This window comes from Olea europaea, chromosome 3 (assembly GCF_002742605.1).
Source record: "Olea europaea var. sylvestris chromosome 3, O_europaea_v1, whole genome shotgun sequence".
In the NCBI taxonomy this organism is placed as follows: domain Eukaryota; kingdom Viridiplantae; phylum Streptophyta; class Magnoliopsida; order Lamiales; family Oleaceae; genus Olea; species Olea europaea.
This window is the reverse complement of record NC_036239.1, coordinates 3,826,947-3,839,345: the sequence shown is the minus strand read 5'-3', so window position 1 is coordinate 3,839,345 and position 12,399 is coordinate 3,826,947. Positions and strand designations below refer to the sequence as shown.

Sequence of the window (12,399 nt, the reverse complement as noted above, 5' to 3'; positions counted from 1 at the left end):
ATGGCAATGCCGATCACTCCACCATCGACTTTATCAAAGGAGACTACCAAAAATAGTAGTCCAAGTCCTTCACAATCTTCTTTCGGTCTTTCTAAAAAGATTCCTTCTATTTTTAAAGCTAAACTTATGCAAAATATGCAATCTGAGAAGAATGATTTGGTTGATTATTTGTCTGATCGTTGTGAAGATTTGACCAATCCCAAATTTGACATATTAGTATGGTGGAAATTGAATGAGCACAAGTATAAAATTGTCTCCAAAATTGCCAAAGATGTATTAGCAATTCAAATATCCACAGTCGCTTCAGAGTCGGCATTTTCCATGAGTGGTTGGATTCTTGAATCATTTAGGAGTTCATTGAGTGCAAAGATGATTGGGGCCTTAATATTCACGGAGAATTGGTTGCATAGCAGTAATGAACCTATACTATTTCGTCAATATTTGGATGAGGTAGAGGCATTGGATGACTCGGAGAAAGCTATAGAAGGTGACATTTGTTTTCTATTATCAATTTTGATATTTTTATGCATATTGTTTCTTAGTTGCCTGTTAATATCATTAATAAGGGCTAATAAATATTTTGATATTTGCATATTATACAGAAGCCGAATCATGTGTTACAATGGGGGATATTGATCCAATTTTTATCAAATGAGAGGTTGGTACTCTTGTACTTACTATGATATTATTGCTTGTTAAAGTTTGAGTGAAGTGCTTGTTGTTAGATACTAACTTAATATTATATTTTTGCCTTTTTGTTTATATATCGAATTTCAGACAAATATGAATGTGATTTAATATTTAACGTTACTGGTTCTCGTTTAAATTTATATGTTAACTTGTTTTAAACATATCAGTATAATATCGATAGAAAAACTGTGGATTAAATAATGGTTTGGTTTGAAAAATTAAATGGTTTGGTTTGGTTTGGAATTATTCCAAACCGCATGAAATGGTTTGAGTTGAAAATATACCATAAACCGCCAAAATCAAACCGTGCTCACCCCTATTCCGCACGTCTCTTTTAGGGTTAATTTCATTAATGACCACTCAAATTGATTTTATTTTATTATGATCATCCAACTTTATACTTAGCTCATGTTTGAGCTCCATTATTTGGAAAAAATGCATTTTTCAACAGTGTTTTAGGGGGCGTTTGTTTTCCATTTTTGCAAAAATGAGAATGAAAAATATAACCGTTATGGGACTCACACAAGAGATAGAAATTCAAATTTCGTGGCTTGATGTGATGGACAACGATCATATTTTTCATTTTAATGAAGAAAAAATGGGAAACAAATAGGGGTTTAATATCATTTCAACCACACATTCTTTAATAAAATAATATTACGCAAATCCAAATTTTTTTCTTATTTTTTAACCACACATTTTTCATTAATATACTATTCAAAAATTCATTATTTTCCCCAAAATGAGGCTCAAACAATGGCTTAGTATCACCACAACCATCCAATTTGATTTTATTTCACTACGATCACCCAATTTCATATAACATTTCATCATGGTCTCCCAATTTCATATAATATTTCATCATGACCACCGAATTTCTTTTCACCCATTTCATTAATTTAAAAACGGTAAAACAATAACTTTGCATTATATATAAAATAAAAACATATTGAAAACTTAAAATAATAAAATAAAAACTTATTTACAAAAAAAAGTTACTTAAAAAAATAAAATAAAAATTCATTTAAAAATGTTTTTTAAAATAAAACAAAAATGTATTTTTTAAAAAAATTAAAAGATTAAAAACTTATTAAAAAGAAGTCACTTAAAAAAATAAAATAAAATATTTAATTAAAAAAAGGTTCATTAAACAAATAAAATAAAATAAAAACTTATTTTGAAAAAATGTTACTTAAAAAAAAATTATTTATTTTAAATTTTTTATATATAATGTAAAATTACCATTTTACCCATTTCAAAATTAGGGGAAAAGATGAAAAGAAGTTAGAATGTCATTGTGCCCCACCCCATGTGAGGGGTGTAGACATCTCTATGTACCCAAATTATGTACACCAAAATTTATCTATATGAAATTTGATAGTCATGATAAAATAAAATCAAATTGGATAATCATGATGATACTAACTATAAAATTGGATGGCAATTGTAAAATAAAATATAATTGGGTGATCATGCTAACACTAAGTCCTATTTGACCTACTTTTTTCAAATTTCATGCCCCGTTTGATTTTTATTTTTATCAAAATACACTATTCTATTTCTCTATTATTTTTAATCACATATTTTTTATTAAAATAATATTACATGTAAATCAAAATTTTTTCTTATTTTTTATCTATACATTCTGTATCAATTTACTATTTTAAAATTTATTTTTTCATAAAAATGGGTATCAAACACTTCTTAATATTTGGAATAGTATTTTTTTAGAGAATGTGTGTTGAAAAAGAAGAAATTTTCTTGATTTATGTATTATATTATTTTATGAAAGATTGTATGATTAGAAAACAAAATTTGAAAGAGAGAGGGGGCCAAACAGGAGCTTAACCATAACGTTCAGTGGCCAAGGATCTTTTATCTATCACGAAATTCCTGTTTTCTTTCAATCCACCTCCACAAAAAAGCTGACAGATAAATGATTCTGACAACAAAACGCCTTCCATTTCTCTCTCTACACACGAAAGCAATGGCCCGAATGGGTGGCTGCATGCGCGTAATGAATGATTATACCCTTTTCTTTTAAATTGAAGCGGTTTGGTTTGGCTTTTATGTATTTCCAACGCAAAAAGCTGTACCTGTCACGACACCCTGTTTAATGCGTATACAAATACACAGAGTGCAGATTTTGCTTTTCCACAGTTGCCTGCAGTTTCAGAATTCAGACTCCCTGTTTCCCATGAAAAGGGTAAACGATGCATTCCCAAACCCTACCAGCTTTTTTTCTCTCTGCAGGTCTCCTCTCTGTTTTTCTCTATGCTCCTTTTCTATACATGAATGTATCGTGCATGTATATTCAAGGATTTGAATTTTGTGGTTTTGTATTTTTGAAGGTATTGATGCAGAAAGTAAGAAAAGGGAAGAATCGTCATCATTAGTTAAGCTTGAACTTGGAATTGCTGGATGTGGACACATAAACCCCGTGAGACAAAAACAAGAAAAGGCAGAGTCTTCGTTCACTGCAGAACAATTACGGGAGCTGTACTATCAGACTCTTGTTTTCAATTTCATAGCTTATGGTCTCCCTGTGCCCTTTCACTTCCTTTTACCCATTTGGAAGAGTATATTTCAGTCCGATCCCAGCTGTGAGTATTCTATTCTAAATTTTTTGTGGGATGATATGGGAATTATGTGTTCTGAATTAATCCTGTTTTTATGGAATTTTTTTTTGTGGGATTTATGAATTCTTTTTTTGGGTTTTCTGGTTCTTCTTTCCCCCCTTCTATGATTGCATACATGCAGTTTTACAGAGGAACGCCAAGAATGATGGTGCCTCGGTTATATGTGTATTGAACTTGGATTGAAATTTGACAAAATTAAATTAGCTAGCATTCAAGTTTACGTCAGATATTAGATTCAGGGTGAAATGGATCTAGTGAGAAACGCTTCTTTTGTAGTCACATATTTTGAGTTTGATTATGAATAAGAATTTTCTGCACTAGGTCTTTTGCTTGGTAACTTCACATTGCTTAGCCTTTGATTTCTTCAGGGACACACAGTAGGTTACACGGTAATGGGCAACACCCTAATAGCATATTAGATTTTCACTATTTTATATTTTAAATCCGCTCGATATGTCCAATCCAATATACTGAACATTGCACCAAAAGATATAAATGGCCGGGACATTTCCAGCTAATTGTAGATCACAATCTCTCTGTTTGAACTCTGTTCTGAGTTTTGGAAATTGTTACAGAAATATTCCTCGCTTCTGATTAACAGCAGCAATGCAGAGACCATCTTTCTTGTTATTTGGGTATTTTTTGTTTGTTTTCTCATTTCTTTTCTCTGTTTTGGAGCCCTTTAGGATTTTATAGCACTTGGTAGACACGACAAAGTTGTGTATCTCTACAAACAGTATATGATTTATTTTACTGATAGGATACGCAGCTCAACTTCGTCAATCTTTAAATTGGAGATTGGTTTCAAACCATGAGTGCTAAAATTTTGGTGCTAGATACATTTTAAGGTGTGGTTTATTCTATTGTGGATAAATGGGTTTGGACTAACATTTTAAATTCTCTGTTATCTTCTAGATAATTGCAAATTGATCCGAAGGCTGACTTTAAAAATTGGCATCTACATTTCATTGTCTTTCACTCCAAAGGGGTTGCATTAATTCAAAAAATTAAGGGCAAAGGTCAGATCGAATGCTTTCATAATTTTTTATTGTATTCAGTCACAGGTTTCAGTATTCAGAATTCGGATCATGGGAGTATGATGGATCCTGAACTGGGAAGGTGTAGAAGAACTGATGGAAGAAAGTGGAGGTGTAGCAATAATTCTCTGCCAAAAGAGAAATATTGTGAGCGGCATATGCACAGAGGTCGTAAGTGTTCAAGAAAGCATGTGGAACGTTCTAAATCTGACGCCGATAATGAAATCCTTACATCCAACATTATAAATATACCTTCTAAAACTATCTCAGATCCCAGTTATGATACCCTTACACCCGACATCAGAATTAAGCCTATAAGTTCTTCTATCCCATTTGACCTTGATCTCACCTTCTCGTCTTCCAATCCTAGCAATGGTGTTCCAGCAATCAAACATGGAAGCAACAAAAATCATGACTTTATTCAACCAACCATCAAGGCCTGCAGGCATAATGTTGAACTTAAGAACAATCTCAATGGTGATGCTTACAATGCCGCTACTATCACCCCCACCAGGGCTTCTGGCAAAGAGGCTATTGGAAATAGCAGCATGAAAAACGGAAATCATGACTCTGAAGGCAAGGATGCTGGCTTTAACAATGTCAAAGCCAGGAAAGTCCAGATCAGAAACAATAATGTGTTTGAGAACAATTATGCTGGTTCCAATTCTCCTGGATTTGGTGTTTCCCGAGATAGCATTCTTCAAAGTGTTAGCAGTGAGTATACTTAGATGTGCTTGACATCCTTTTATTTATGCATATACGTGTAGTTTGTAATTTTTCTGCATAGATTTTGATGACTATATTTGGGATCCAATGTTGACCTCATGGAGGACAAATCTTGGCTTTTTTGGTTAGTTAAAAATGTCAATACTGTATCTTGAATTGAGAATAAGCCTTGCCAGCAATCATGTAAGCAGCCTTGCCAGCAATCATGTAAGCAGTATAAGAATTGAGAAGGTATGGCTGCTCGCGTGATTTGGAATAGAGTGATTCATATCATCTATGGAAAAGATAAAGCAGCTATATCTAAGACCCCTTCTAATTGAGATATGTCTACACTAGGTTGTACAAAAAAATAAGTTTTTGCATCAATCCAGAGCTAAAAAAGGTTTTGAAAGAAATAAATTTCTTTCTTTTTCTTTTTCTTTTTTTTTTGTTCAATATTTGTTGGAATTGATTCTTTAGATGCAGATAAATTATATCTTGGAAAAGTATTAGATATATTCATTTTCTCCTCTGCTCTCCATTTCAGTTGGATGACTTGATCGGCATTCTTGGTCTGCTAGACTTCTATCAATCTAGGAATAACCAAAATTCAGCTTCACTTCTATCACTCTAGGAATAACCAAAATTCCATTGAGGTTTCTGGAAATATTGTGTTGAAAAAGAAAAGTCAAATAAGTCGTTCAACTCAAGATAGAGGAAGGCAAATCTCACTGGTTGAGAAATGTCCTACCCTCAGTAGCAAATAAGTTCTAGAAGTTATGGCAACATTAACAGACAAAAGATTAAAGTGTATTTTTATGTGCTAGTGTTAATAATACTCAAAATTTAGGACTTCAAGATTATGCAAGAAGTTGGTCTGGTAGAAGGAAAACACTTGTGTCAACTGCGTCGTTTTGGTAATTTTATTGGTAAAACAACACCAAGGCAACCAAATTCCCAGATTGCAAATTCCATGGTAATTTATGTGAACTCTTGCCCTTTCTTATTTGAAGAGTTATATTTACTCACCTCATATTTGCTACATTTGTTTTCCAAACGCAGCTAGGTGGAGCAACTTAACTCACTTCCAAATTGTCTAACTGCCACATTCAATTTTTACTCGTGCTACTGCTGAAATTGAAACGGCGAGGGTGTTGGTGGTCGTTGATTGTTTGCTTTTTGCCCTTCTCTCCTTTAAGATAATCTATGGTTCTTTTTGTCTTTGGGCAGCTATGTTAAGCATGAAAAGATTGTTAAAAAATTAGTTGGTCAACATGTATCGAAATGGAGTGAATTATGACTGGTCTGAAGTTCGTTGGCTTATAGGCTTTAATTTGATCTTTTCAAAGGTTTTTCTGTTATTTAACCAGGCAATGCAAAATTAAAACTATTCTTATTTTTTTACCTTACTGAAACAGGTTCAAGATGTGTTACCTTGGGCTCGCTTAAGGAGACCCTCACAGAAGCTGAACCACACAGATGCAAGAGAACGGATGGTAAAAAGTGGCGATGCAGCAAGGATGTTGTTCAGGGTCAAAATTACTGTAATTCGCACATGCATAGAGGGACCAAAAGGATGGTTTTGGATTCAGAATTGGCTAACGGAGCACGGTTTACTTCTCAGAGTGGTTGCACTTCTCAGGCCATACCAAAAGTCGCCTATGGCAGCATCAACTTGAACGCCAAACCGGCAAGCCCTCAAGAATTTACTGAAAATAAATCTACCAGCAGTAGTGATGCAACCACCATCACCGATGAAAATGTCAGCACTTGTTATACACTGGCTATCTCTCCATAGTGGTAATGGACGGACATGTTATCTTGAAGTTTATTATTATTTCTTGTTGGCCTGAGATGTCTTCTGGTGTGTGTGTATTGATGATATACTTGTTGCAGTGGCTGGTTTAAGTAAGAACGAGGGAGGATTCTTCTGAACTGTATCAAATACTATCAACCCGTTTAAATTATTATAATTAAAGTGGAGTTGGTAATTAAATGCGTGCGCTTCATAACTTTACCTCTGGAATATCTGAGCACGAGGTTCGGAGAGTTGAACCCATGAAAATGCTTGCCAAGTTATCGAAGTCACAGTTAACCATCGAGTCTTGGCCTTGTGCCAAGGTCACCTAGGCAATCGACTAGGGCCTCAAACCCGAAGCCGATGTTCGTGCTTGACCTCATTTGGAACCTGACGATTGTCATTGTTTCAATTATGCTAGTGACAAGGTGGGGGGTCTAGTGATTATGCTTCCGAGGGCCATCAGGTATACACAAAATCATATGGTTATAGCAAATTTCGATATGAGAAAGTAAAACTAGTCGTTTCTCAAAATTCTATTGGAACATACGTTATTTATTTATTTATTTTAACTTTTGGAAAACAACCATAGATTACTAGTTGAATTTTTATAGAATTATACTCTTGAGGAAGGTTGAGGCTAAAATAGGTGATGCTATAGACATGGCAAGTGAATTAGAAATTAAATTGATATTTCGTGAAAAGCATTAAAAGAGAGAGAAGAAAATCAGTTTAATGAGACTTCTTGTGAAAAGATTATACAAACAGTCGAAGAATAATTCAGGGTCAACTATATATATATATAGTTGACGTATAATATGGTTTTTGATATTGATAGGGTAAAATTATTTTTAGAGCCAAAACTCTTAAAGAAATCGATACCTATAGATTATTTTGGACTATTCCTAACATCGTTGCTTCCATTGAAAGAAGCATTTCAAAGTTGAAGTTAATTAAATAATATATTTGATTAATTATATCACAAGAGAGATTGATGTTAAATATTATGCTAGCCTAATTTATTGGATCATGAGAAATATTTTGCCCTTATTTGATTCACATTCTTTTAAAAATTCATATTTTCAAAACTTATTTTTAATCGCACATTTTTCAATAAAATAATATTACACGTAAATCCAAAATATTTCTTTAATTTTTAACCACACATTTTTTATCAATATACTATTCAAAATGCATTATTTCTCCAAAATGAGGATCAAACAAGGGCTTTATTTTGTTAATCTATCTTTTCGATTGCATAGACTTTGCCTTAATATAAATGCGTTATTTATTTAAATATTTGATTATTGCTACGCTTGTAAAAATAAGTTATATTTAGGGCCTTATAATAGTTGGAAAAATCAAGTATACAGACAAATCATTGCTAGAAATTCCACATAAATCTCACATGGGGTGACCCCATGTGAATATTTTATTCCAAAAAATAAACCACCTACGCCACCAATATGTGTTATTTGTAGGTCTATAAAAAAAAATCTGTACATCTAGACTAGTTCATAATAGTTAGTCCCTAAGCCTCAAAATTCTCTAGACCTACCTTACATTGAGTTTTTGGTTAACCCGGCGACCAGTACCATGACCCCAAATATTACAAAATATTTATAAAATAAAAAATGCGTAACCACGACTATTTGATATAAATTCAAGATAAAGCAGAGATATTCTATGCATTGTATAAAGTAGACAAGATAGCAATAGCAGTTCTGGAAATTCATTCACAAGTCAATTATTAATTTTCAATAAATATTGTTGACTTTATAGCTACCATACAAAAAATACTTACTAGTACCCTACCAATTGTGGTAGTGTCCAAACTTTTTTCCGACATACGATCTACCATAAATTGTGACAATTGTTCTCATAACTACCACACAAAAATATTGTCACAACAAACTCTAAGAAATCATCATACTTCGATAATGATGCTTCAATAGTATTCACTACACTAAAATCACGAGTTGTAGTTGATGACATATGTTTGATGAATAATCAATTTGATTAGCCTTCTTGTTAAGAGATGACACAAATAATTGAAGAATATTCAATTAACTCATACATGAGGAAAACATGATTGATTTGTATAACAGTAACTAGATATTTCCCTCCTTGCTCTTCACAGAGTATTAGTCGTTAATGGGAGCAAGCTAATAAACTAATATAGAGAGGAGAAGGGACATAACCTTTATATAGGAAATTATCAAGTTGTTCCATTACGACTTAAACTCTAATTAGGGTTTATGTGTATATCTAGCCCATATACTTAAAATTACTACATCATATTAAATATAGCCCATAAGGTATAAAACGGCACAATTGATTACTTAATAAATTTTGGCCCAATAACAATATCATTGTGATTCATATATCTAATCCGTAAAATAAACAATCAAATGGGAAGTCTGCATTAGAATTATTCCAACATTCTCCCACTTCGGCAAACATTTGATTGTCATAACAAAACTTTTAACACTCGATTTAGACTACATAAATGGCCACAAAGGTATAGCTTCAACACCTAAGACAACATGATCCGGTTCAACAAGAATGTCGGTTGGGAAATTATCACATCGGGGTTTGGAGAAGAAACCGAGAAACGAAAATTCAAAAAGATGAAAATAATGGGAAAAAACCTAAATAAATATGAAGGCTCAAACACGACATTATATCGCTGTCCTTAAATGATATTTGCCCCCTCTCGTATATAATTTTGGTGCTTAAAGGGTTTCGCGGCATGATTTGTAGGATTAATCAAGCCTTGTAGAGAATCAAACACTTAAGCACTTGTGTGACTCTCCAAAACTTGAGGAACACTAGGGAAATTTGAATATGGATGAAAAAGACTTTGGTTTCTTCTTATGGAAAGAAAGAATGAATCATATGTTTGTAATATGATTTTTTTTCCGTTGATCATCCATAGCCTATTTATAGGCATCAATCAATGCCACGAATTTGTGCCAAAACCATGTTGAAAGGTTGTAAGAAAACCCTTCAAAAGTCGCCAAAAAACTACTAGAAACGACCTCCAACGATCACTTGTTAGTATAACTCCATGCGACTTCATGGTATAACTCCATGCGGTCGCATGGAGTTCTTCAAACTGGCCTCTCCAGTTTCAGTAATAGGCCATGCAACCGCATGGGCATGGGCTTAATTGGCTGCCTCCAGTCCACATTTTCGTTCCAATCCATTCCATTCCATGCATGTTTATTGTTTTGAACAACAAATTTTCATCAATTCCTCACTTGTTCAAAATTCAGTAAACTCTCATATTCAAAATATACAATACTCATGCTTCAGGATTAGATATCTTTCGATTTGAATCTAACCATAGTGTAATACAAACAAAGTAAAGTCGGAATCAAAGGTAGCGTGAAGCTTTGAACCAGTTATTCCATGTGACAATACCGGTAAGGATACACACACGATCATTACGTGTTCTCAAGTTCCACAATCTCGCTTAGCGCTCATATGACCTTGCGCTTATCCTTTTCAACAAACTTTTAAGAGAAAAACTCCAACTCTCTATTGAGGTGGCACCACCTCGAAGTTTGTTTAGGTGAAATTCTTCCAGTACATTTGTTACCTTTAGAGGTACTTGTGTTTTATCACTGAACTTCATTAAGAGCTTAAAGTTCAACCCTCATTTCAGTAACAACTAGTATTATTTTAATTAGGATATGATTATTGCGGATTTATATAATGCTGCAACCATCCACATATCAAATGACTTGTTAGTACCCTTTGAACCCGTTGATTATCTTTTGAGTAATGACAGGTAGAGTTGCCGTCATTGGTGGACCTTTATATTTTAGGAGTTTCAACCTCATTTTACTCAAAGTAGATGCCACTAAAATTTTATTTAGTGTCTAGTTAAAGGATCCGCTAAATTCTCTTTAGAAATTATTCCATCTTTGATCATTTCCTTGTGACGTTACCTCTAAGACTTAGTCTTTACTTTTCATTCAATGTGACTTAGTATCTTATCAAAATATGACTAGCCAATGATCGATTCATTTGATAGATACAACTTGTCACCACTAAGAAGCCACATGCTTCTCACTCGCTTTATTTAAAGCCTTATTAATTTTCAAAACACCGTTGAATAATTTCCATCAAATCATTACACTAGTCAAATCACTTTTATTGTGGATTTCATACTTGGGTATCACTTGTAAATCATTGAATTATTATAATGATTTTCAATAGCATGAATAATCTTTAAATATTCAAATTGTTTTGCAAATGCCATAGTCGGCTTTCACCCAATTTATCCATCTTAGACTTAGTGTATCCATCTTATAATTATATATAAGGGGTTTCCACATTTTCTCCTTCATAGATATATTTATATGATTAAAAGGTTTAGGAAATCGTAACTTTTAAATTAAGTTATCCCCACAATTTCTTAATTAGGAATTCTTATGCGATCTTGTAATATTGCATCTTGAACTTCTCATATAAGTCCACAAGCGTTATTGATAATTCCCATATTTAGGGTTATACTCGAACTTAGAGTTCATCAATATGTTAACCCCGACTATCTTTGATTTGATCAAGGTCATCTCGAAAGACCATTAATGCTTTTCAAGCATAAGCCAACTAAATTGGTTCCTCGATTGAAGTAAAATTCAATTAATGAATAAGATTAACATTATATCATCTCGAATAATAAGGCATATATTCACCTTATTTACTTTTGAACAAAATCACATTTTGTCACATTTATATGCAAACACGATTTTGCATAAGATTATCTCACTTAATTGCGGCTATCAACATTCCAATAGGACATGAAATCAACCATCAAATTTATCATGTAATTCTCATATTCCAATAGAAGTAATCATGAAATTTCATGTACTTTCAACAAATAGTAGGTATCCTTCCACATTTATTCACATCCTATAGACCCATTAAATATTAATAGGTTGGTCTCAAAACACAAATATGAATGTGCTTTACTTGCACTTTGGAGTCCATAAGCCAACATAATGACAAATGCACTGTGCAATAAATGACACCTTACCGAAACATGTGGGCTATCCAAGTGGGTTTGTGTATCATCCAAACTAATGTGACAGCCCAGATTGGTTTGAATTGCATTCTTTAATATTCATGCATGTGAACTATTCCTTTTGGTTCGGGGACGAGATTATGCCTAGGTTTTCCTCTAGTCTATCGTATGGTGCACCTCATGCTAGCCGCTTTGCTATGCAACTTTGAATGGAAACTTGAAGAGGGATTAAAGCTGGAAGAATTGGATATGAGTGAAAAATTCGGACTCACTCTAGAAGGCCATTCCTCTCAAGGCTTTTCCTATTAAGCTGTGAGCTTTTACACTTGAGCAATATATAAAAGAGTAATTTATGAATTGGGTTTTGTTGTCGAAGTTGAAGAGTACATTTTACCTTCTTTTATGTTTCTAAAGTACTTTTGAAGAAAGGAAAATGTTGTACAATAATGAATAAGAATTGGTCAAGAATTTGATCAATTTGTGTGTGTAAGAGTT

At 33.2% G+C, this 12,399-nt stretch overlaps 1 protein-coding gene across 1 annotated transcript; it reads left to right on the top strand.

The window, feature by feature from the left end:
* On the top strand, positions 1–7,067 carry LOC111377159. Its single transcript, XM_023000217.1, has 5 exons — positions 1–487; positions 2,738–2,896; positions 3,042–3,293; positions 4,388–5,080; positions 6,490–7,067. Exons 1-5 carry the CDS (start codon positions 1–3, stop codon positions 6,867–6,869), a joined length of 1,971 nt encoding a protein of 656 aa, XP_022855985.1. The 3' UTR covers positions 6,870–7,067.
* The last annotated feature ends 5,332 nt before the right edge of the window (positions 7,068–12,399 follow it).

Excerpts from the sequence above, each read along its gene's own strand:
- LOC111377159 (XM_023000217.1), top strand. The coding sequence starts at position 1 with ATGGCAATGCCGATCACTCCACCATCGACTTTATCAAAGGAGACTACC. Across the intron at positions 2,897-3,041 it reads CCCTGTTTCCCATGAAAAGG|GTATTGATGCAGAAAGTAAG; the intron begins GTAAACGATGCA and ends GTATTTTTGAAG. Across the intron at positions 3,294-4,387 it reads ATTTCAGTCCGATCCCAGCT|TCACAGGTTTCAGTATTCAG; the intron begins GTGAGTATTCTA and ends TATTGTATTCAG.